The sequence below is a fragment of the Sardina pilchardus genome, chromosome 3, assembly GCF_963854185.1.
Source record: "Sardina pilchardus chromosome 3, fSarPil1.1, whole genome shotgun sequence".
Taxonomy (NCBI): domain Eukaryota; kingdom Metazoa; phylum Chordata; class Actinopteri; order Clupeiformes; family Clupeidae; genus Sardina; species Sardina pilchardus.
In genome coordinates, this window is record NC_084996.1 from 20,367,977 (window position 1) to 20,395,120 (window position 27,144).

Below are 27,144 nucleotides of genomic sequence, written 5' to 3' on the forward strand. Positions count from 1 at the left end.
TTAACATCGTCATAAACAAGCCTATAAATGTTATAATATGCATCACTATTCATTAAGATGTAAATGCTGTTGCAAATACGCTGCATTATACATTTTGAAAAAATTAGCAAAGACCAGATAAAAAGTGATAAACGTTGCCTAGTTGGAGCCAGCTAGCTCTGAAAACGCCTACGAGGCGAACTTCGTTTATCCAATTTCTTACAGCAGTTAAATATTAGTCTGAGGAAACAACTTGAAATAAAGCAGTAAGAGAAAGCTGAAAGCTTCATTTTGGTGAAATAAGCCTGTTTAGGGCACAATGAATAACATCTTACCTTACTTAAGCCAGCGATCCCTACATGTTGCAGCAACTCTTTGAATCACTGTTAGATTTGACGTCTGACCTCCAGATTCAGGCATACAATGTATTTCGACCGTGCATGAGGCAAGACTAAAATATGCTATTTATTTTCTTTTTTATCAATAAGTATGTTGTTTCAATAGACTCTGGGACAGTAAAAGAAAATAGTTTTAATTGAACACATGTTATTTAAAAAATATATTATTATCATAAAGTTAGGCTATTATTATATAAAGTTATTATTATTACAAAAGCTACATGGAGGTCACCATTAGTTTGACCTCAAACTTTTCCGTTAAATAATAACTTACCCTTATGCACAAAACCTGCCAGACAATAATCACATTTTTCCCACTGCCATCACTCAATCTATTGGTAGGTGCCTTATGTATATTGTGGTGCTCTATAGTATGCATCTTCTGACTGCATACTACTGTATGTCTAATTGTTCCAACAGCTAATGCCAGTCAAATTCCTTGTAGATATACTTGGTCAATACAAGCTCATTCTGATACTAAAACACACAAACTTGCTAGGTTTTCAAAAATATTTTTCAATAAAATATATTTCCATTTATTATAATCAAATTAAATAATCAAAGACAACAATTTCTGACTTGTGTAACAAACATTTACAAGACCATCAGAATCTAGGCCTATATGAAATGCAATATAAGCATGAGGGATGAGGATGAGAGATCTCCATGTACTCTTTTCGGGTGTCACATTGTTGTCCTCCACCAAGTCCATCCCTTCATGGTCCTTTACATGGCCTGATTAGATGACATGGAGTTGATCAGCTGTCTGCGGTGTCCTCCCCTCAGACCAATTGTACCTTTGTTCTCGTCCTGCATGTAAAATAATGAAACTCTTGTCATTAAATGGGTAGATGTACATAAAAATACCACTATTTCTACCACTGTAGTAAGGACTGCTCTTCTAAAAAATCTGAAATGTGCACAGGTTGTCATTAAATGTGTATGCTTCTACACCACACTCGTTATCTGTCGCGCACTCTCTCACACACACCCACAAAACATGGGACACAAAGGGAGCAGACCGTGAATCTCCTCTTCTCAGCCTCAGACTTGGATAATACAAGGCAGTACCATTTAACACCACACACGCTACATCCTCCTAATAATTTTACTAATGACATCATAGCAAAGTGTACCTGAGAAACTGCAACTAAGTGCCTTAATTAACCAAAAATATAAACATAATAATGTTAATGGTAGAACACGATGAAGAAAGGAAGCTGTTGTTTATCTTGACTTAAATTGATCCAGCTGAGGAAAGCACTTGTTCTTTGGAAGGAATTTCAATTTGTCTGAATGCAATATTGATACCGATCACATACCCTGTCTGTGTATAGTGTATTGTGCACACTGTGGTGGAGACTTGGGTCCATGTTGGGTCCATGTTGACTGGGCTGATTTGGTGATGAGGGGTGTCAGGCATCAGGGGAAAGGTGCTGAAGCAAGGAGCAGCAGCAGTAGCCTACAGGATCTTGAGGATGTTGAGGCGACGGGGCAGCAGGGGGGACCTTGAATCAGCAGACAGCTGTATCCTCTTACTTCACCAGCCACTGACTGTTCTCTACCTACATCTAAAATAACAAAAAAGACAAAGAGGAAGCTTAATATTTACTATATTGCTTTGTTTTATAATACAGACATTCATCACCTTAAACCATGATTCAATAAAGCATGGCACACTCACTAGAGGGCTGACAGATTGACAGATTGAAGTATAGCCTACACAACCAGTGTAGAGCTGAAGTCTGTATTGACACCACTTAATAATTCGTGATTAGCACACCACCTACCAAGTTTGACAGATAGCTAGCAAACCATATCTTCAAACTATGCTGTGTATTTCAACAGATTTATTTGGACAATACTGTGCCTAGGCTACTGGTAAAGTTTATAACAACGTTGATAGAAAGACTAGCTAACTTGCAAACTGCAATTATCCGACCAGCTATTTCAGTCAAGCAGGAGGACATTCTTAAAATAGGCAAACAAGACGTTGTCTTATTTTGCTCGACAAGAAAGAAAATGCAAAACTAACAAGTTTATCAATGATTACAGATCGCTATGTTACCTGCTAAGCAGCTGTAGCACTATTAGTAAACACACACGACACAGCACTACGTACTGGCTGCTTATCTTAATAGCCACTTTAGTGCTTCAAAAACGCAAAAATGCAAGGAAATTAAGACCATAAATGATAACAGTAGGAGATGAAAAACCTTATTTACCAGAGTTGTTCCAACCGTTTTCCTTTTAGACAAGGTTAAGACGAACGATGTATGATGTATTCGCTGCTCCTCCAGAAGTGGCATCTCTCCGGGTAGTTAGAAACAAAATCAGTGCTGCAAATGTCTTAACGAGTCTTATCACTAAAAATGCTTATGACGTAAACGTTATAATGTTAACGTTATCAGAAAATTGTCCAGTGAGAAAATGGGTCGCTGTATGGTGAAGATATTAAGACTTAATGCCAACGATACTCAAACACTGCCATCTGAAAGCATTAGAAAGCATTCTAGTCAAAAGTACTTTTGGTAGTAAAAATGGCGTCCATAAAACACGTGACCACCTCTGAACCAATCCTTGGCAGAACTGCTCTGAACATTCCAAACACAGTTGGCGATACTCTCCACATATAGGGCACTAATATGATCCTCTGAGTGAAATACCCAGAATGCTCAGGTCAATACAAATGATCCAAAACACACCGTCACTGAGAAACATCGTGTGATTGTCTACTATATATAACAACTGAACACATATGGTTGTCAACAGCGAGTAAATCCGTACTTGTCATTCGGGACCATGGCATCTCTAAGAATTACCCCCCCCCCAGCACACGACGTCATTTCAACGTTGATATTTGGGCTAAATCCCGTCGGTCCGTCATGGCCCTGATTTCAACCAAAATTAGACGTAGAATAATGGTCTTGTTTTGGCCGGCCCATTTTGGTCTAAGGAAAGACGTCTTTAGCACGTCCTTTTTCAGACCACATATCAACTAATTAAATCCTGATGTAAATTATCAGTTATAGTCTACCTAGGACTACATTATCGTTCCTGTCGACCATCTTTCCCCCCCGGGGATTGCCCAAATCCGCCGCGAACTCTACGGGCGCCCGGCGCCGCCATCTTGGCTGCCGTTAACTGCGTGTGTGACTTTTGTTTGTTTACTCATGGCAACAGTTGATATGGACGGACAACTCTGTTTTTAGCCTTCTCCCCTCTGAAAAAAAAATCAGATGAAAAATTCAGATGGAAAAAAATCAGTCATTGAAATAATGAGTAATTAAAATTCTGATAAAAAAAAAATCACATAAATGTTCACGTAAAGGAGACAGGAGTGAACTCTGCGCATGTACAAGAGGAACGGAGGCGGGAAGCCGTAGCCGAGCCCATTTCGAACTTTGTTTGAAACACACAGTCAGTTGAAGCCGTTGAAGAACAGCGTGAAGATGGAACCTGCTACTGAGGTAAGTGAGTTCATGCCTATGATTTAGGAAGTAGAAATGTAACATTTTGATCGAGAGTCAGTTTTGCCAAAACGAGACGAATGCTCTGAACACCATCAACAGTGCTATCAGAGATGATTATGCGGACAGCGGAGTAATCGAGGATCTGTATGTTACCATGCTAACTTAACCTGTCCTGGGCTAGTTTTACTTCAGTGGAGAAATTCTTCTGTGTTAATTCACTCTACCGCTGATAATGTAGTCGGACTTGAAACCCGTTTGTAATTGCTGTTAGGTCCCGTTATCTCTATGAAAGGAAAGTATTTTCTGTCTGATCTATTCAACACAATTTAGGGCCGTTTGTGGTGTAGGAAGTTAGGAACCTGATTGCAACACGCATGATTTCGTGGACCTGCTTAGAACGTTCACAAAGGTAGCGCGAAAATTTGAATTTTTTTCGCGGCTAGATCTACCCGTCCCGAAGAGTCCTTTGTAACCATGGATATCTCTCCACCGTCCTGATAGATACACTAGACTAGAGTAGACAAGCAGCGCGCTGTTATCCACTTCATTTTTGTTGTAGCATTTTGGTAGCAACAACTTGTACTTGTTGCCAACAGGACTATTTTAAATACCAGAATCGCTATTAGGCCCACTCTCCATTTATTGTTTATGGTTCATAGCAAGCAGTCATCATTACCAGACGTGGAGAACCTGTTGACCAGTTGTGCAGCATGTTAATAGTGTTATTGTTGTTGTTGTTATTATTATTATTATTATTATGAATAATAATGATAGTAATATCTATCTATTTATTGACTGTCATTTGGCACAGAGTAGTAACAGAGTGGTCAACATTGTCGAGGCTCAGATGCCCAGGTTGTGCAATATGTTGGTATTTTAAAGTGAAAGGTAGGGGAAACTAGTTGTGTGTTTATGTGATTGTATTGTAGCGCCGAAGCTATGTACCCCCTTGTTGGACTATCCCCTGTGGTCCCTTGTGTCCCCTGGTTTCCTGGTCTGTGTGTGTGTCTCCCTCTTCCTGTCAATAAGTTCTGATGGGTTTGTGTTTAATGATTATTTTTGGAAATTGGTTATGTAAGAAGTGACACTTCCAGCGTGTTTTTACTAGACGCTGCTTTTGAGGTCTGGGATTCCTGTCATTTTTCTGTGTAACTGTTGCTTTTTCTAAAGCCTTTGCTCATTTGTCTTCTCAGCACATCAACTCTTAAGTGTGTCCCTGGAAGATCTACCATCAACTTCCAGAACTGCAACTGCTAGTACTGTCAGATGGTGAATGCTACTCAGGGTAAAAAAAAAAACTTTACGTAAAACCATTTTCATCTATTATTTCAAGTTCTGTCTCAAAATGTGTTTGAAGCCATTATTCTAAGCTAAAGTAACTGCTGGATGACTTTGAAGAATCTGAACAGTGTACGGTTCACTATGTACTGAATTTTATTATTTCTAAGTGTTGTAGCAAGCAAAGTTGTTTTATTCTAACTTTGCTTTTTTGTCTTTTTTTTTTGAAACAGCAAACACCATTGTTACACCACTTTGAAGGAGAGCCTGGTCATTTGGTCCCCTCAGCTTCTCCCTTTCTCAGTGATATGTTCATTGTGGCTGGGATAATTGTGGGGCACTCTTTCCTTCATGGAGGACCCTGCTTGTCTGGACTCTGTGATGTGGTTGTCCATACTGCTTCGTGGGAGCCCAGACACGGCTACAGTAAACCTGGAGGACTGTGCAGACCTGGACATTAGAGAAACAATCAGGCTTGTATGTTTACATAGAAAATACTAATGTTTGATGTTATGTTGTGTTTTTATTTTGTTTTGTTGTTGTTTGTGTGTTGCCCCCAAAAGACTGTGGGTCTTTGATTTTATAATGATTTTAGAAAAAATGAGGAGTCAACTGGTGGACCCACTATTATGATTCTATAAACTTTTAACACACTGTCTAACCATTATGTATCTCTTTCATGCTCTCCATCTTCAAGCTGGAGGTGGAATCAAACCTATCAGCTGAAGAAATGGGAAGGCACAGAACGTGGCCTCTTCCTGGGACCTCCCTCCGCTAACCACAACCAACAGGGCCCTTAATGCTGTGAGTGAAATACATTTATATTTCCCTATGCTTTAGTGTGCTATACATTTTCCTTTCCCCCCGCATTTGGTAATTTAGTCAATCAGCAGACGCTTCTATCCAAAACAACCTAAAACTACACTTTGGAGGTGTGGTTTTTTTTATGTCGGTCTGGTTTGACTTGATGTAGCCGTTTTAAGACGACTGCAGACGTGATTATTTCTGAGATTCTGATAAGTTTTCAACCATGACGTATGCACAATAAATTCCAGTTTTGAAAACATATCAGAATCTCAGAAATAATCACGTCGTGACGCCTTCTAAATGCGGCCGCGCTGTCAGCTGTTCATTCACGACAGCGGAAGAGAAAAGTACCTGTTAGCATGCTAAATTCGTCATCCAAACATAACGAGGAGACTCGCGCGAGCTAAACTGCTATTAATTCTGCTTAACATGCTGCGCAAATGTGTTCAAAACGGCTGCTGTACGGTCCTAAAATGTACACCGTACTGCTGCATTCAAGTTAACTCTGCTAACGTCTCACAACGTAGCCTACATTAGGGAGACTAGACTAAGTTATGCATTCGAGCTGTATCTCCAAGCGTTAGAATAGTGTCAACGAAGAGACTCTTGTGTGGGGGCGGATCTGTGGGGGAAATCAATGTGAATTGGAATTGTACATTGTAATTGATAACACCTGCGTGTTCAGGGCTGCCCGCGGTGAAGCCAGAGAGGGTTAGGAGACGCTAGCTAAGGCCGGGGATGTAGGAGTGAGGACTGATTGTCGCTTCCCAGTCAGGGGGTTTTCCTCGTAAGCTGCTGTGGAGGCAGCGTTGGATCGGGTACTTCACCGGCCAGCGGGCCGGTCAGCGGGCCGGTCAGCTGTTGAGACCACACAAGAGTCTCTTCGTTACACTATTCGAACGCTTAGAGATACGGCTCGAATGCATAACTTAGTTTAGTCTCCCTAATGTGGGCTACGTTGTGAGACGTTAGCAAAAGTTCACTTGAATGCCGCCGTTTTGAACACATTTGCGCCGCATGTTAAGCAGAATTAATAGCAGTTTAGCTCGCCGTATGTGGCAACAACAATCCTTCAACAATCGTTAATGTTTTGTTAAATGCACATGCAGAGGCAGTGGTTTCATTCGGGCAAAGAAAAAGCTGCGTGCGCGCAGCTCAATGAAAGTGATTCAATTGATAACATGATTTAAAAATAATTTCAATCGTACAACATAGAACATTATTTCGTGGCGGCCCGCCACAGATTGCTCAATGTATGGGAAACACTGTTAATGAAAATGTTTCCTGTCATTTCAGCTGCGGTGAAAAATGGAGCAACAAGGCTGACCGTGACATCGGGAGAGCTGAGGCAGATCATCTTAAACATGATGCACCTGGACGGTCCGGTGGCGGAGACTTCAAGAATTAAATAAAATTACAATGAAATGGATAACGTTTGTTTGACTGTTTGTTTACGCCTAGCTTGCTATTGTAATGTAGGCCTATTAGATTATGTATTTATCATCTAGATGGTTAAGTTGGTAAATGAAAATGCTTAATGCACATTTTAAAAGCCTATAATAGGATAATATAGGCTTATTTTAACAGCAATAGTATGGGTAATGGTAAAGTTAGTAAGTGCTTAATGCACATTATTTAAAAGCCTATAATAGGATAATATAGGCTTATAAATTAATATATAACAGCAAAATTCTGGTTGAAAATAGGTCCATGGCAGCACCTAAACAAGACGTGGTTTCAACCAAATTTAAACGTTGAAAAGGCGTCTTTCCATAGACGTCTTTTCAACGACCATGAAAAGACGTCATCTAACCTTTCACTTTTAAACCAAACTGGGCCGTTGTTTCGACGACTTGACAAGACGTCTTTTCAACGACTTTTCAACGTGATTTTGCTGGGGGGGCCAGTCTCAAGGTGAGACAACGATGCGGTCAAGCCTTGAATTACGCCATTAGTGTGCCGTTGCGGACCATCCCATGTCAGTCAATCGAGGATTGAATAATATCGGGTTTGAAATCATGATGTCATTGAACTGTATGCGTCAGACTTGGAACAATGCTGTGCTGTGGCATACACATCAGTACCGTTTTACAAGAATGCCAATAAATAGATTTTTTTTTTTTAAATATCAACATTGTATCTTAAATCACTCTGAAATGTCCTTTTGGCATGACCTAAAGCAATTTAAGATGAGCTATTCCAATTAATAGTATACATTCACCAACACTCACGTTTTTGCTAATTATAGAGCCATCGACAGACCAAATAACACCAAATTTATTGGGGGTGCGCTTTGAATGGGGTCTCAAGTCATCCCACCAAATATGGCTTTCATACGTCACAGCATATCCAAGATAGGCGCACTTCCTGTTTGGCGGCTTCGCTCGCTGAATTTAATTGGTTATCACAGGCGAACGCTTGGACGTATGAAGACGAAATCAAGGCGGTTGATCCACCTTGGTCTGTAGATCACGCGTGCCAAGTTTCATGACGATCGGATAAACTATGCGGCCAGGGTAGCTTTACTTTGACTTTGAACAAAATTCAAAATGGCGGAAAATCCATCATGGCGGAAAATTACATCACATGGTGCGTTGGAATCAGCTGAGTCAGAGGATTCCAATGGTATAAGTTTTATCAATATCGGCCATACGGATCAAAAGTTACGGGCATGAACGTGTTTTCCATCTTTGACCAGTTGGTGGCGCTAGAGCGTGAGAGTGGCGAGCATGAAACCTGGTGGTGTCAATCAGGGTAGTCTCCTCTATCAGCATACCAAATTCCATGACATTAGCTGTGTCTCATTCCAGGGGCTGCGTGGTTCTAAGGCCGGATTCGTAGACCGGTTGCGTCATAGTGGCGCGCCTAGTACTGTCCCATTCCGTGGGCTCCTTCGAATCCGGCCGACAAACCCACCCTTCTTTTCCCCGAAACGGAGTGTGCATCGGATGTATGCTTCGCGGCCTACCTGGCCACCAAGATTCGATACGTTTATGACGTTTCATTGAGTTGGCGAGATAGTCGGCAGAGGAGTAGCCTACACGTTTAAACATTTAATAAACGTTATAATATTTAAATGAAGTTATTATATATTTTCAGTTAAGTCTCAGTTTTAAAATAACTTTCTGAAATGTGAACTATGCTTAAACGATGTCGCCGATTTCCGTAGGCTATCAAAATAATCACTTCCTAAATAAAGCTCAAACATTGGCCTTTCACTTTCAAATGGTTTATCAAGTCATATGCCAATTAACATTATGCTCAGATAATCACTAGTGAGTAGGCATAGGCTATAGTCTATTATAATTGGTTCCCACTAGAAGATCGTAATGTTAGTTGATGGCCGTTTGCGTAAATTTCAAGGGTGAATGACATCCACCAAATGTTTCTTAAAGCATTTGTTGGTGACATCAAGCCTAATGGAAACTAGATTAAATTTGATAGATTACAAATGTGTCCCTAGCAAATTAAGTAGCAAATACAATTCCATCAGTTAAAAAAAAATGTGTAGCCTGAATTAACCACAGCCTGCACACACGATGCCGCTGGAGATAGTTTTCGTGTAGGCTATATAATCAGTAGCCTAAGCCTAATGAAAGCAAGTCTGATCACTAATTGTAAACCTGTAATAATAGAATGCCTAACGTAGAAAGAGAGAGAGAGAGAGAGAGAGAGAGAGAGAGAGAGAGAGAGAGAGAGAGATAGAGAGAGAGAAGGAGTGTTGCGTAAAAAACAGCTCTTCGGGAACGGACAAAAATAGAATTGAAACAAACTGCGACTGTCCTGTAGCCTATGTAAAGTTTCTTGGTGATAAAGTTTGTAGAAGGCAGTAGGCTAGTCAGAGGTCCGAGGCACACCGATTAAGTGAAAACATTTTTAAAAATCCTTTATTTCATTGGATAAAGTTAGCGCGTTTCGACTTATATGAGAGCGCATCTTCTGCCGTTATATGAGACTGCCCTTCAACAGGAGCGGGTCTTCCTCAGGGCAATCCAATAGAGTAACCTACTTTGTCGATCTATTTTATGTGGCAAATGCATGTGATGCTTTGTGCATGATCGAGATATGAAAAGAGCCTATAAACATGATATAAACCTACAAACAGCACTTGCACAAGAGACGATCAACTTCTGCTAAATGGATAACATGGATATGATCATCAGCTGAGCCTCAATGACGTTTGTCAACGTTGCAATGGAGCTACAAGCTAGGTCAGTTAACGACGAAGTCCAATAGTTATGCATTTAAGCCTGCAAACGACCAGCATAAGTTCACATCAGCTGATCACAGCTCGTTATCCTGCAATTCCATAGCCAGTTATCTAAACTCCTGTTATATTCCCTCCGATGTTTTTTGAAATTATGTCAAGCAGCGAAAGCAATTACGCTAGCCATGCCCATCTGTAGCCTACCCTACCTGTAAAGTTTCACATGAACGCTATATCCAACTCCCTTTGAAATAGCCATCTCTTGAAAAGTAGCCTAGCCTAATGCGACAGTTGTGTGGCCGCTTTTAGCCGGTGGTTTAACAAATTATTTTAAATTGGAGATGGACAAGGCAAGCATAGAATATGGCCATATAGGCTATCCTCCTATCACTGTTTTGACTAGTCTTATAATAAAATAAGATTGGCATTGCCTATGCCACATTAATTCCTTGTTAGCGTTTCCTCTGCACTGAATGTTAAGCGTCTGCTAAATAAAAAATAAAACATCGAATAGATGATTGTTCTCAGTCAGTAGTAGCATGTTGTACTGTTGTAGCCTATGCTTAAATGTAACATGTTTTGATGACATGGGCGTGTTGAAAGGATGCTTTTCACGTAGCCTACATGAGTTTGACAGATCAGTAGGCCAAGCTCGGACTCATGACGTAACAGAGCCGTTCTTTTGGGCTAGACCGTCCCGTTTAAAAAAACGTTGGTCCAGCCATAGATATATATAGAACCCTAGATACCACAATGGGGTCCCGAACGTACGTCTACGTCGCCGCCATATTGGTGGGGACATTCAGTTGAAAAAATGAATGGCAGTTAGTAGCTGTCAAAACATAATATTACAATGCCTGCTTTCTGTGCTGCCTGGGGTTGCTCAAATTGGCGACCGTTGCAGACCCGAATCACTTTTCACCGGTAAAACCATATTTTCTCCCTTATAATATCTATATTAATAGGCTATGATACATTATTGTCAACATATGAACCATTAGCCGTTATGTCGCACTGGTGCTACTGTATGTTCTAGCCTAGGCTACTTTATGCTAGCAGTAGTATAACAACATAATAACCGTATATCTTGTCTTCCCAATGATCTTCATAATTGTTAATACCATCCATATTGCAGTAGCCTTTATAGTTGTGAAACAATGGTTGTCTTTATACTTTAATAATAAATTAATTGTTTGCGCCTATTATAGGGACAACCGTCGATAGTGTTGTTAGCTGTGATGGCACACATAATCCGCTAACCAAAATTGAGTTGTCTCTTCTTCATGTAGTTATAGCAAGGCTACTTTGCCTAATTTCTCTGAGTGTTGTCTTCTTTAAAAAGGCAGGGTAAAAACACTTCCAGAGGCTCTCCAGACACGTATCGCTATAACAACGTTTGCATTACTGTTTTGCATATCAGCTAGGCTAGCTACGTGGTATTCCTCCGGTCCAAAGGGTTTGTTTATTTTTCAGGCAAGACAATTAACTCTTTCCCGACGTTGCAAGCTTGATGTGTGAATGGCTAACTCAATGGCTAAATTAATGTAACTTAATGTCGTTACTTTTGGTGTCGTGGGAAGAATTCGCCCGATAGTACTAACACAGTGAAATCAGAGTTACTGTAAGTGCAGGTCACAGCAGGTGTGTGCGTGCACGCTATATGCAAGCAATATGCAGGCATCTAGCACGGTGTTAGCCTACACAGAGCAGTTTATGATCTGTTTTCAGAGTGAGATCATTGGTGCCCGATCGTACTGTAACACCTCTGGAAGAAATGGGTCTTAAACCTGTTGGGATGTAGGCTACTCTCACGAAACGTGTTGGCTATACTCTCCAATCATTGTGGGAAATCTGTAGGCTACTGCTACAGAAATGTAGGTTTATCCAGTCCTGCTCTGAAGGGTGGCTACGGGAACTGTACAAACAATTCAAATAAAGCTTGTAGTGATTCACTCAGTCCAACATTTTTTCTCTGATGGCGTAATGCTACCGGGGGTGCATTCTCCCTTTCACGCTACACTGTCGCGTTTAAAAGCGATACTGATGCCACGACCGGTCTGGGTTTTCTGAATTAGCCTAGGCTACAGGCTGCATTTATTACAGAAAATCGAGTGACATAGCAAGTAGATCTATACCTATTTAGAGACAGGAGCATAGGCCTACTTACCGTGAAAACAGCTGTCGCTTCGTAGTCTGCGCCGATGCACATAAACGGTAAAAGTTTTTAAAGCCTGGAGCCTCCTCTACCCTATCCGCACACGGAACATGTCAGTGTTGTAAACACAAAATACAACTTCAATAGAGACAAGAAGATAGGCTAGGTTGACAGGACATTGCCTAGGGCCTAGGCCTACGCCTCAAATTATGCCCTGTCTTAGGCGAAATCTCTGCCTACGTGCGTTTGGTGAGACATTTCTTTTGGTGCGGCATACCAGTAGGCTATCAAAAGCAGAAGATTTTTGGTTTTTGATTTGGGGTTTAATCTTGGACTGTTTGATTATGCTAAATGTTTGGACCGATATTGGACACTGCAATAAGGGGGATATTTGATGCTTCACCAATCATGTTTCATTAGAAGAAGCTTGTGAATTTCAATAGAGATACAACCCCTCTAATAATTAGGCTATAGGTAAAAAGGACAAATAAGAACACACAAACAAGCATAGGCTTCGTGAGGTATGAAGGTATCCTTGAAAAAAAAAAAATGCACCGCTCTTATAGCCTACTTCCACAGAGCAAACGTGCGTGTCTTAACGTCTTGAAACTTTCTGAGAACTTAGCCTACAGTCCGATCAAACTTCATTCAAAGGCAGTTCATAATTCAAATGAAATTGCTTTCTAACGAAAAATTTGAAACTTTGGCTTTTAGAGCTCCATTGAAGCGCATCTTATTTTCAAAAAGATATACGACAGGCCTGGCTCACATCGGAGGTTGCTTTCGGTTTGAGATCCAGTGAGTCCTGGGCCACTATATGCCACCTAACTTTTTTGCCGTTGCAAGTTGCAGTAACTAAAACAAATTATTAAAAATGACTAGATAGGCCTATATGCAAGTTGGACCAGATAGCGTTTGCTGTTTCACTGATTTGACTTGGGCTTTGACGGCAAGCGACTGGTAGATTAAGCTACTGTAATGACTGATGATGGGTAGCGGGCGGGTGTGGATATCAGTTGTTGAAGGAAAAAAAAAACATTGCCTCGTGGATTATTGCGGGTGCAGATGATACAGCCTGCGGTAGGCTATGCCTATTTCTTTCATTCACATAGCATAGGCTATACCTACACTACAAAGCACCGATTTTTTATTTATTTATTTATTTATTTATTTATTTTACATATTGCTGTCTCTCCCTAAATGTATATTATCACTCAAAAACAATTTGTAGAGATTTCTTACTTTTAGGGCTTTTTTTAGCTCATAAAACCTGCCCACACCTTATTCACTTCTATTCATTCACGGGGAATGTTGTCCCCACCAATATGGCGGCCGCGTTGACGCATTCCACCTAATAGAACTCATGGACAATGGGGTATCTAGGGTTCTATATATATCTATGGGTCCAGCTAGGTCGGGTCTATGCGGTCACAGAAGACCGGTGCTAGGTAGCACGAATGCTCCGAAGCATCCAGCCCCTGAAATGAGACACAGCTTTTATGTCTTACGGTTTGGGCTACAGGTGGAAAAATGTGTGGGCATCAGCGCTCAAAAGTCGCTTTTCCATTCATTCCTATGGGGAAAAATCGACCGGAAAAACTGGAATAACGGGAGAACGACAAGGCGTATCGAAAAGCTTTATACAAGCCACCATCCTCGCATCAGGACGCACGCGTGAGAAGTGGAACGGCGTCTCTAGCTCCAAATCCCTAGGACAAGATAGGGAGACAAAAATGTTCCGCAAGATAAATAAATTTGATAATAATAGGAAGAACAATAGTGTGCTGCTTTCAGCAAGCACACTAATTAGCGAGGTTTATCAAAGTTAGCCGCAATTTACGGTTAGCTGGGTTGATGGAATACCCCCCCGGGGGTCTTCAACCTTTTTCAGCCCAAGGACCCCTTGGCTGAGAGAAACACTGAGCATAGACCCAATATTCATGTCTCACTCACACCACACGCACACCCCTGGAACAGATGTCTTGAAACTGTCAAACTTTTCTTAAATGAAGTCAAATGATTTCATTAGAAAGCACTTGGTAGGTGTCTTTATACTGAAAACACTACCAACTATTTTTCTTAGAATATATTAGATAAGCAGATAAGCAGTTCTGTAGCGTAAAGGGGAGACATTGAATTACCCAATTTCATAAAACATGACTGTGTTCCTTTAACAGTGCCATATAGGCCTACTGTAGCTAGCCTAAGTAATGGTGTTCACTTCATTAAAGGCTAATGTAATTTGCCGTACATCTCCTATATTTATGCCATCCAGCATGGTTACGTCGCATGACAAAGTTATGTGTCTGCAAATGGTCAATAGCAAAGATCAATGATCTTTGGTCAATAGTGTGGGATGTTCCGTTACCGTGGGTTATGGGCATGACTTTGTAACTAGGCCTATGGATCTGTGAACCGGTAAACATTCTTCCATCCTCCTTACATTCCTTCCTCGTTTTCATCACAAAACGAATCAGAAAAAGGTGCTAGGACAGAAGGAATGAAAGAACTAAAGGAGAATGGACAAATAGCGTTAGGGCCTGAATTCATAGCGTTGCTCCTATCTCCACGCTCTTATTTTAATGTATTATTTCAGCTCTCCTTAGCCTTTGTTGTCTCTGTGTCTTCAGTGTTAGTGTGTTATTTGTGTCTCTGTACTGTGCCTGTCACATGTTGTTCTTTCACTGTCTTTCTTAAATTAAATTATTGCTGCCATCCTGACCAGGACTCCCAGAGACATTGTGTTTCAGTGGGACCTTCCTGGCAAAATAATAATAATAATAATAATAATAAGTCTCCTTCTCTTCTTCACATTAGTCCTACTTGGCCCCTGTTACACCTGTTACCCTTGCTGCCCCCCTACATGCCTGACATTATTACAACATTTTCCAAACATTAAACTGCCACTTACAGACAGTGTCAAAGCCAAATTAATTATCCTTCTAAGTGAATGATTTACCACAACAAGATGTTGTTGTGAATCCCAACCATGAATCCCAACTTTCCGACTCTTTTCAGGTGTATTTTACCCATTTGGACCAGGGGATTCATATACTCATCGCTATGATGATTCCGGAGCATATGTTCGCATGGCACAAACATTCCGCTATTTCAATCAGACATTCAGCTGGATGTATGTAAGTGAATATTTTCAGTGAATAATTACTTTCTCAATTACACTTCTCAACTGTTGATTTTTACTCTTCATTTTTTTATCCTCAGGTAGCCTTAGTTCAAATTGGTACCTTAAATGTAGCGACACTGTCGGAAATAGAGCAAACATATATTTGTTTTTGCCATTTTTTAGTAAAAGTGTTTGTTATTCTATAGAAAATGCATTTGTTTAATACCAACAAAAAAGAGTCAGTGGTCCTCATAGGCTCATACAGTAAGCATTGGGACGTGATTATGGGGCGTGTTTCAACCGATACAAGTTAAAGAGGAACTATGCAGGATTGGCGATTTCATCTCTGGTTTCGGTTTCGTTTTTCGTTTTCGCTCATTTTATGCTTGCATTTTCTCTGCAGAGCTTCCCCGACAGCTTTAGCGTGTATATTTATACATGTATAGGCTATATTTAAATATATGAATTGCAAGCGTGGTTCTTCGTCTCAGACTTCCAGATGTAAACAAGGAGCGATCGTCTCCTGCAGAAAGTTGCATAAGGTCTCTTTAAAAATGCCTCTGCACACAACTGGATAGGTCTAACCGATCAGAGCAACAGAATAGGCTACTGTGAATCCAACAGTAAATGTTGTACATGAGTTCTCGCCACAGAAATGAATCACGCTTGTCACGCTTGTTCCATCTCCTACTCCATCCCCTGCTGCAACTTTTATGTATAAATTAGTGTGTGCATGTGTGGCAGGGCACAAATACATCAAAAACTATTTTGTTACAAATTACAAATACTTGCTTATAAAATGTAACAAAATAAAATACAAAATACTGATGTGATACATGTGATACAGTATCTTGTGTATACAAGTAATTAGAAAATACAAAAATACCCCCACAATAATCATGGTACACAGTACCAACTTTTAAAACTTCCCGGTGGGAAAGTGCGAAGTGTGCTTGCTCCGACGCGCCGCGACAGCGCCCCGGCAGGAGACGCGACCACTCGCCCTCAGGTCAAAGCGCCAAAGTTTGGCCAAGATGCGAAGCTGCTTCGAGTTTGGCGGCGTTGCCATCGATTGCTGAATTCTTACACTGACGTGACAGGTTGCCTAGGTTTATCAGTGGTATGTCCCAGAGCACCTCCAATGCTAAAATGTCATCCCAAACACGTAAAGAGATATGAGCCAAAATGCATTTTTGCTAATTGCGACGCCCCCTAGTGGCCAAATTACACCAAATTTACCGAGGCTACTTTGTATGGTGTCCAAAATCATCCCGCCAAATATGGTCTTGACACCTCAAAGTGTTTGAGATTTGACCTCACTTCCTGTTTGGAGGATTCGCCATCAAATTTAATTGGCTGCCACGGGCGAACGCTTTGATGCATGGAAATGAAATGTACACCTCTAAGGTCTGTAGACCTTGTGTTGAATTATGTATGAGTTGTTCATGTGTAGCCAGCATGAAACACGTAACCACTGAAGGAAGGAAGGAGCCTAAGGAACTAGGCATGTTTCTAGAACAAATACGAGTAATGCTAGGAGTATAGTTATCCTGTTTTGCGGGAACATCCACAGTTTACTCACTGTTGAATAAGTTGCAATGTTTTATAGCCTCAAATTGATGGTAAAATAAACAGGACGACTAGGGATGGGCATTCGATTTTCTTCGTTGATCGTCGGGAGAATTAACGATCAACTATCGATTAATCATTAATATTTGTATATTATAATTTATTGTTTATCACATTTAAAATGCAATGAAAATACAAAACTACAACGTGTTTGTTGCATAGTGTGAAGCAATGAATTCTACATTGCAGCAATGAAATCAATTTCACTGTGTGGCAACAATTAAACATTTTACCAAGCAGGGGCAATATTAGACGACATTCTCAGTTACCTTATTCTCAGTTGCGACTTTCCGTTTTGATTGCGCTCACTCAGTTTCAACCTAGCATCAACTCGAATTAAACATGGAGGATATGCGATGCTCAACGAGCTGAGAAAATGACCCAATGGATCTACAAGTTCATTAAGATGATAGGCTGCCCTTACACATTTATTGAAACCAGCATCACATTCTGTCACAACATAATCTAGTATCACCAGACTGGTAAAATCTCACCGACAGCTCCTGCTTCTTTTCTTCGTAGTGACATTCTATCAGTTAAGTAAATAACGTTACAGGATGCACCGCTATATTTATTCAAGTGGTAGGCTGCATAGTTTGAGTTATGGCCGTGTTGTACTTCGCTTTTTAAAAGTTCAACCTCTCACTTTCAATGAAATCTCAATTAATGATTAGTTCTAAATAGTAACTTTGTGGTAATAATTCACCAAGCCTAAATGACTTCAATGTTTACCATGAGCAATAGTTAAATGAAACTCACAGTAACACTTTCTATCATTTTGGTAGGTCTACTCACTTGAGCAAGCACACTAATTAGGTTTTATTCGGTTTAATAGTCACGCATAGTTAAGGATAGCCAACATGTTTTCATTAAATAGCAGGAATGTTCAAAAAACTAAGACGGTAAAGAAAACATTTCTGGCGACTGGCGTCACAGGCGAACGCTTGGACGTATGAAGGCGAAATCAAGGCGGTTGATCCTTGGTCTGTAGATCACGCGTGCCAAGTTTCATGACGATCGGATAAACTATGTGGCCAGAGTTGGACAAAATTCAAAATGGCAGAAAATCCATCATGGCGGAAAATGACGTCATATGGTGCGTTGAAATCGGCAAAGTCAAAGGATTCAAATGGTATAAGTTTTATCTAAATCGGCCATTCGGATCAAGCGTTACGGGCATTAACGCGTTTTCCAACTTTGACCAGTTGGTGGCGCTAGGGCGTGAGAGTGGCGAGCATGAAACCTGGTGGTGTCAATCAGGGTAGTCTCCTCTATCAGCGTACCAAATTTCATGATCTTATGTCTGAAAAAAACTGGAATAACGGGAGAACGACAAGGCGTATCAAAAAGCTGTATACAAGCCACCATCCTCGCATCAGGACGCACACATGAGAGGTGGAACGGCATCTCTAGCTCCAAATCCCTAGGACAAGATAGGGAGACAAAAGTTGGACTTAAGATAAATAATATGAAACGCACGGATAACAATAGTGTGCTTTGCTTGCAGCAAGCACACTAATAAACTACAAGAAATACTAGTTTCTGATTGGCTGACAGAGGGCTATACATTCTTTACTTTGGGGCTCCTATGAAGTTGATATACTGTAGTAAAAGTACTGTAGTCAAAAATTGAACAGCATTTCCTTTTTTGTGCTATAAATGCATGTCTTTTGCCTTCATACACTGGCAACATGGGGGACAAACAAAGTAACATATACTGTAAGGTGTCTCAATATACAGAATTAATTGACTGGGTGGGGAAAAAGTTTTGCCTCTGTCTCCTCCATTGTTCTGGAGATCAAGGGTGCGTTTCTAGAAAGCGTCGTTTGCTAACTTGCATCGCAATCTTGGGAGTTCGCTCCGTCGTTCTTGAATTTGGTGTTTCTAGAAAAGGTAGTTCAAACTCTCAATCGCAAACAAGGACGCAAAGTTTGGTCGTTTGAACTACTGCCCCTGGGCAGTCGCACCTGTGTCGTACCTTGGGAGTTCCAGTTGGTGATGTCGTCAGTGCAAGATCGCCTGACCAAAAATCACAAGCGCCCAACCAAAAATCACTAAGTTGTTGTTTTTTCGTGACTCAATGATTGCGCTATACTGTAGGCTAATATAAATTAAAATACCGTTGGGCTCATTCTTGCTACGTGTGTTACCTTGCGTTCATTTGCATGTTGGTTTGCGTTTTGGTAGGCTACTGTTATGATATTTACAAACCCTCGAGCCAAGCACACCGTTCATTAGTGTAGTGGTTAAGGCAGGTGGCTTATCATCACAACATCGTAGGTTCTTTTCCCGTATGCATCACACATGCTTTTGTTTCTGACTAGTGAAACGTGGAAATAACCCTAATAAGTAGGCCTAATGTCGTGGAACTATTAAACTGATGTCGTGTTCCTGGCCACTCGATGTAAAGCAATTAAATATATTTAGGGTCTAACCTATTGTTGTGTGTGATATGCCTGCTCTTACTCAAAAGTGACATGGAGAGGTAAGATGCGAACTTGGGCCGCGCGCGCAATGTACTAACATGCTAACAGCTGAACCACCAGACACTGATTTAGTATTGTGATAATTTGTAATTAGTCTAGGCCATATATATCTTGTACATATATTTTTTAGATATTTCACACAAATAAGTACATATAGCCTATTGGACAGCTTAAGCAGCTATGTGCTTGCATAGGTTTAAGTTTTTTCCTGATAGCAATGATAATGCCAGCATGAATCACTTTGGGTTTAAATTAGACACGTCGACACATAGAGGGTGCCTCTCAACATCCCTCCTCGATCCTCGGTCCTCTATCCCATTGTTGCCGCCCCATCATTCAATGAGGACGAGGATCGAGGAAGGAAAGGAGGATCTATAAAAGACAAGTGATAGGCATCCAGTGACAGAGAATTTCTAGTGGGTGGGGTATTATACGTTGACACTTTTTCCACCAATGAAATGTGCCGTTGCGTCCTCAACAACGTTGTTGGAACAACGGTGTTCGAACAACGGAGGTAGCGAATTGCGACACAAGTACGATGCTTTCTGGAAACAGGTGTAACACTGTCGTTGTTTGATCGCAAGTTGCGTCGCACCACGGTGGTTTAACAACGCCGTTGCTAACTCTTCTAGAAACGCACCCCAGGACAACTTGGTTGATTGGTTGTCCCTTAGATAAATCCTCATGTCAAAGGTTATGGTCATGGGGTTCATGTCCTAATGTTCTCCCTCTTGAACGATTCCGAATTCGATTCCTTGTTTCGATTCCGGTTCCTAACGATTCTCGATTACGATTCTTGTAAGAGGCAGGGTCAAAAAAGTTTAGGATATTTTAAATGACCTAGCTAACCAACAGTCTTTCTGGGGTGCGTTTCTAGAAGAGCTAACAACGGCGTTGCTAAACCACCGTGGTACGACGCAACTTGTGATAAAACAACGACAGTGTTACACCTGTTTCCAGAAAGCATCGTACCTGTGTCGCAATTCGCTACCTCCGGTGTTCGAACACCGTTGTTCCAACAACTTTGTTGAGGACGCAGCGGCACATTTCATTGGTGGGAAAAGTGGCAACGTATAATACCCCACCCACTATAAATTCTCTGTCATTGGGTGCCTATCATTTGTTTTTTATACATCCTCCCTTCCTTCCTCGATCATCGTCCTCACAGAATGATGGGGCGGCAACAATGGAATAGTCTATCTGTTCATTATAGATCAGTGGGAACAAGTCTGGAGGACCAAGCATCGAAGATCGAGGAGGGATGTTGACAGGCGCCCACTATGTGTCGACGAAAGTGATTAATGCTGGCATTATCACTATCATTATACAAATTATCACTAGAACTAATCTGTGTCTAGTGGTTCAGCTGCTGTGTGTCAGTACATCGCGCGAGCGGCCAGAGTTCGCATCTTACCTCTCCATGTCACTTTGAGTAGCCTACCACACACAATAGGTTAGAATATATTCGGAATATATTTAATTGCTTTACATCGAGTAAACACGATATCAGTTTATATGATAGTTCCACGGCATTACTTGTTATTTCCACGTTTCACTGGTCAGACACAAAAGCATGCACGACTACCATGCGATTAGAACCTGCAACATTTAGTTTTTAAGTCATCTGCCTTAACCATTGTACTAATGACCGTGGTGCCTACTAAGATGGTTTATAAACACCATAGTAGTAGCCTACCAAAACGCAAACCAACACGCAAATTAACGCAAAGTAACACAAGTAGCAAGAATGAGCCCAACAGGGAAGTCATTTTTTTCATTTATATTCGCCTACAGCATAGCGCAATCTTTGAGCCACGAGAAAAACAACAACTTTGTGAATTTTGGTTAGGTGCTTGTGATTTGTGGTCAGGCGATCCTGACACTGACGACATCACCAACTGGAACTCCCAAGGTACGCCACAGGTGCGACTGCCCAGGGGCAGTCGCTCAAACGACCAAACTTTGCGTCCTTGTTTGCGATTGAGAGTTTGAACTACCTTTTCTAGAAACACCAAATACCCAGGGGGCAAATGGGGTTTTACAGACATGGGCTGCTGTAAAAGGTTGTCATGCAAAAATAAAATCTAGGATGTCCCAGGATCACAACCTGGGTGGCCAACCTGGTCAATAAGCTGCTGTTTGTGTGTTATCGCCCTTTTTATGCCCCATTATAAGTCTATGGACGAATATATTATGGGGTGAATAGGGTAAAAATAGACAACAAATAGATAACCCAACAAAAATTCCTCAGATGATTATTTACATTAAGGCAATACTTTTTTGTATTGCAATTTTTTTTAAATATCATGTACAAATATGTAAATGAGGCATCATACACTTAAATGTACGCAATAGCCTAATTATCAAAAGTTTGGCCTGTACCTTATGGGTAAATACAGTAAGAAACAGCCTAGGCTGAGCCTAACCTATATATTTTCTAGGATCTTACACCCTGTAGATATGATTTAATATGTGCTGAGACAAGTCTCACCTTCTTCCACAACATTTGACAATGAATCTCTCTATAGTATTTGCATTGCATTGTAATGCATTGATTCTCAATGTACACCCATGTAGCTTTAGGTTAGTGTAACCCAATATTGTCCCATGTTAACATTCATTTTTATATGCAGCATAGCCGGACCTTTCACCAAAAGTTTGTTTGGTTGATAGAGGTGCACTTTAAGCCCCCCAAGCCCAAGGCTATAAATGTATGCAAATTCGTGCATATTTCATTTGATAATGGTTCATCTACATAAATGTATATTTATTTCAGAAAACTTGCAATACAAAAAAGTATTATCTTACAGTGAGTAATCATCTAAGGAATTTTTGTGGGAATATCTATTTGTTAAAATTTTTACCCTATTCACCCCATAATATATTCGTCCATAGACTTATAATGGGGCATAAAAAGGGCGATAACACACAAACAGCAGCTTATTGACCGGGTTGGCCACCCAGGTTGTGATCCTGGGACATCCTAGATTTTATTTTTGCATGACAACCTTTTACAGCAGCCCATGTCTGATTACCCTAAAAAAGGGGGTTTTGCTCCCTGGGTAAAATCCAAGAACGACGGAGCGAGCTCCCAAGTTTGCGACGCAAGTTAGCATACGACGCTTTCTAGAAACGCACCCCTGAATGACAGTCTGATCTTCTCCATCAATTTTAATTCTATGAACTTTTTCCTTTTTATGAACTTTTTTCAACTACAATATAAATATCAAATCTATGAACTGTCGTCTTGTTGCCTCAGCTCGGTTATGCAAACACCTTCTTCGTTGGTGTTAAGCGGCTTCTTCTTCCGGTTCGCAGACTGGGAATCGAAACTCGGAATTGAAATTGTAACTTTTGAACGATTCCGGGAGAATTGGAAAGCTAGTTCCGGTTCCTATCGATTCTCAATTCTCGATACCCAACCCTATACATGACATGAGCTAACAAGGGCATCCCCACATGTAAAAGTGTAGGTTGCATAGCCTACTGAAATGTCAGTAAACCAAGAAGTCCTACATGAACTTGTTTTCATAGCCTAGTACAGTTAGCAACACCAGGTTGAGATGCAAGTGGTAGATCATTAATATTAGCCTTCTATGTATTGACATCAAAACTGCAGAAGGACGAACAATTTATAGGGCGGCCTCTGCCTGCAGAAGTGAGTGTGGCTTCTGGTTCAGTATTCTGTGTGAGGGGCTGCTGTGGTAAGTGAAATTTCACTGGGAAACTGTGATGATTTATCATATTTGCGGAAAAGTTGCAGTGTTTGGACAAAATTGCAAGGTTGCCCAGAATTTGCTGGGATTGGTAGAATTTGTGTTCATTAGACTGTATAAAATAGGCTAATTATTGTGATCAGAGCATGGCAAATTCCTTGAGGTACTGGCTTCTCTAGTGACAAACTTTTTATTGCAAACAACCACAGCGTGCTCAGGTTACTTGAATAAATTGGCACATTTGATCATCTGTCAATCATTGTATAAAGCCCGCCTGGACAATTACATTGGTCCGCACAATTTTCAAGTTTTCATAGAGGCTTTCCCAGACCGCCTTCAAAAAATGTGTGAAAGTGTCTAAGTTCGGGCTGGCTTTCCAGACTACCTCTGTCATTGTGTAAAGCCTGTAAACCCCAAATCACAGTAGACAGCCCAGGCTCCACAAATGGCAAGAAAAACAGCCTGGTCCAGGAAACCTAACAAACTTTTCAAGCCAATCACAACGAAATGTTCATTCAAAAGAGTTTCAGTTGCACAGGAGGGAGGGTGAAGGAGGGCCAAGCTATAGCTCTCTGTTATGTTTGAAACATCAAGAAAAGTTATGTTACCCAACTGTGCCTAGAGCACTTTTAAGGTAAACCTATGAAAATCATCTGAAAATCATCTAAAAAGACAAAAACAAACGATACAGCATTCAATCTACAATTGTTTCTATTTGAGCTTGGACTTTCTCTCACTAATGAATCAATTTTTACTTCAGGTTAACAACAACGGATTTCTCACTTTTGATTATGCATGGTATGGTCCATACCAATTTCCTGCTTATGCACGCTACAGCATCATTGCCCCATTCTGGACAGACATCGACAACACCCGCAAAGGAAACATATCCTACCAGCAGTATACCAATGGCAGTGTTCTCCAGCAAGCCACTACTGACATTAATCAGTACTTCCCTGGGTCTAACTTCTCAGCTTCCTGGGTCTTTGTTGCTACATGGGACAAAGTGGAATATTATGAGAAGTCAGGAACAGTCAGTATTTTTTCTAAAAATGTTTCAGCCTGCATACATACTCAAATGTCATCAGTTCATCATCTGGGATAAATGACACATTAGGCTTATTTGTCAAAGGTTTGTTTTAAAATAAAATTACTTGATGATATTATTCATTACTTTACTATCTTACTGTTGTCTCATTATCATAGGAAGCCTCATTCCAAGTGGTTCTTATCTCAGGAGGAAATAATTCATCATTTGTTCTCATGAATTATGGTGCCATTGCTCCAACACGCCATCTAGTTCAGGTGAGCAGACCACACATGCAAAAATCTCGCAAAGATCTAAAAACCTCTAGAAAGGACAATAACTAGAACATAATAACTAAAAAGTACAGACTCATTTAGAGAAATAATCCCTCAAAGGTAAATACAGAAATTAATGAGAATTAAAGGAAAACAAAAACTCACAACTGACAAATGTCCTACAAGTTATTTACATTTTTACACCACACAAGAAAAGTTCCGTAGTAAGAATGTCTAAGGTCTTGGCGGCTGGTCACTCTGAGCCTTCAGCTTGCGCTCCCACAGCTTTTGATGATCAGAGAACAGTTACAGGTTCAACCCAATGGTACTGTGCTGTTTTGCCTTCTCTAACACCAATATCTAAATTCAAGCATTATCAAATTCAAGCATTTTCAAAAACCTTTAAATGTCTCATTTATTTTTCACAAATTCAGACCTGGTCAAGGATATAGAATAGTAAAACTTGAAAATTGATGTACTTCTCCTCAACTCTTTTCTTTTTGATGAACAGGCTGGCTATGACACCATCAACTCAACGCATCATTTCTCAATCCCTGGATCCTTCATGAGCAACATCTCCAATATAAGGCACACTAGCAATGTCAACAGGCCAGGCCGCTGGGCCTTCCAGGTTGATGATGGACCACAAGGCTGTGAATACAATGGTGATCAGATTTTCTTTTTGCAAACTAGCATTGTTTTCTTGTTTCCAGAATCCTATAGACCTTTTTGATGAGGGCTGTGCCATCTGATGTTAACTAGCCTATGTGTGCTGTCGGTTGGTATAGCTTAACTTATGGTTTTCCAAGCAGCACTTTCTGGAAAGAGATCTTATGCATCCATGTCCAATGTCCATTGTCCGTTGTGCTTTCTTTCATTCTTTCTGCTTGCAGTAAGTAATGTGGAGAATCAAAATTGTTTTAGTTCAATTTGGTAGGAGAAAATAATAGGCTACCTTATGACCAAAAGATCTCTACTGCACAATTCTTTAGGTCTACATTATGGTACAGTGCGTTACCAGTATGACCAAGTGTTATAAAATGCTGATAGCCTATACAACAGCGGATCAAATTATAAGTGTGATACATCATGTAGGTGTAACGTTTCTTTTAGGATAGGCTATGTTTTTGCTGTGTTAGTAGGCCATAGAAGTAGTAAGCTGTTATATCTTTGAGATGTTTCTTTCAAGAATGTCCACTGGTCAGACATGTCCTAGACATTGTCCTTTATCGTTTGCTTTGCCTTTGGGCCTACCTTTTATTGATCTTTATATTTCAGCCTACCTACATTATCACATTATCATTATTGTCATCTGATCTAGAGCCCTGCCACCAGTCATAAAGCAAGCAAGCACACTCGTAACTATGAAGATCCAAGGCCCTGCATTCAGAAGATAAATCAATCCCTTGGTTGTGTATGGATGATATAAAATTGTATTGCTTAAATTTGTTGCGGAGCTGGGAATATCATGAGTGCACATGTAATTTGCCTCTCCTAACCGAGCGCAATTGGACATTTTACTGTCAATATTAGACTGATGATAACACAAACTCAGCTGTATCAGCTGTAAGAATTGCTCAATCACTATAATGGTAGAGTACAGTAGGCCTTTGTTATATGTTATATATATGTTGCGGTGGCTACATAGGCCACCGAGGAGCACAGGGAGGGAGCGACGCTGACGCGCAAACAATCTTGTTCGTTCTTTCCTTTATTAGCAAAGATTAAAAACATCCAAAAATGTATCGTAAAAATGTTATCCAAAGTGCCAGTGCTAGTGCCAGTGGGACAGTAAAACATAAACGATGGTACAAAATTGATACGGTCAACGAAAAGTGTGCTCTCCCTACTGAGCCCCTCTCCAATACTGCACTACCAGTGCCCAGGTGCCTATATTGGTTAATTGGTTCCCACACCCTGCACTCACGTGACCCACACACCGCGGGTGGATACCAAAACCCCACACAGACTCACATACGGAACAGGCTAGGCATATGGCCGCTACATTCCAGCCCCTAATTATTACAACCATGTACCAATGTAATAATTACACACAACACATAACGTCCATGTAAACATACTCCAACTCCTGCGGAATGTGTCCTCTTCTTGACAGGTCAAAGTCAGTCTGGGCCAGAGGTTCAAGCACATAGCCCGTCAGAGTAGTCTTTACCACCACTCTCTGTCCTAAGTGAATAAAGTATGGTCAGTCATGTCAGTTATATGGTCAGAACAAAAACAAGATCTTCAGGCTTCGGCCTCCTTGCAAAAGACACAACTTTGTCATTGGTCTGTCTATGAAGTTAGTCTTGGTCTTAATCTGAACCCTTCGGACAAGACCTCTTTGACAGGGAACTATGCAGCTCGGAACGTACATTCTGCAAGAGCAGGTGGATTACAACACCATAGCCATCCTCACTTGCATCTGCAAAAGGATGTAACTGTGCTGTGATTATTTCTCCAAAGTCTGGTGGTTTCAAGCGTCTTTTAGTGTAGAACTGTTCTAAATGGCTAAGCTCTTCAAGCCACTGTGTCCATTCCAATGCAGCTGACGATGGTATAGGATCGTCCCAACCAAGCCCCTTTTTAC

The 27,144-nt window shown here is 40.7% G+C and overlaps 1 protein-coding gene and 2 long non-coding RNA genes across 5 annotated transcripts in view; 2 read left to right on the plus strand and 1 right to left on the minus strand.

The window, feature by feature from the left end:
• The window catches only part of LOC134077004 (alpha-tectorin-like), a 61,929-nt gene that overhangs the window by 17,179 nt on the left and 17,606 nt on the right, over positions 1-27,144 (plus strand). For both annotated transcript variants that reach the window (XM_062532340.1, XM_062532341.1), the window contains 4 exons: positions 15,316-15,434; positions 24,013-24,285; positions 24,459-24,557; positions 25,066-25,219. In XM_062532340.1, the coding sequence (XP_062388324.1) occupies positions 15,316-15,434; positions 24,013-24,285; positions 24,459-24,557; positions 25,066-25,219 (645 nt within the window). The remainder of the gene's footprint in view (positions 1-15,315; positions 15,435-24,012; positions 24,286-24,458; positions 24,558-25,065; positions 25,220-27,144) is intronic.
• Positions 483-2,985, minus strand: LOC134077009 (uncharacterized). The gene is made up of 3 exons (XR_009938643.1): positions 2,603-2,985; positions 1,700-1,948; positions 483-1,187 (listed from the first exon to the last, which is right to left on the minus strand). It is a non-coding gene; the product is annotated as an uncharacterized LOC134077009 (long non-coding RNA).
• LOC134077010 (uncharacterized) lies at positions 3,660-7,367 on the plus strand. 2 transcript variants are annotated; one of them, XR_009938645.1, is made up of 5 exons: positions 3,660-3,847; positions 5,044-5,135; positions 5,362-5,605; positions 5,832-5,932; positions 7,232-7,367. It is a non-coding gene; the product is annotated as an uncharacterized LOC134077010 (long non-coding RNA). The 2 variants fall into 2 exon arrangements; XR_009938644.1 differs by having other exon boundaries at positions 3,663-3,847; positions 5,826-5,932.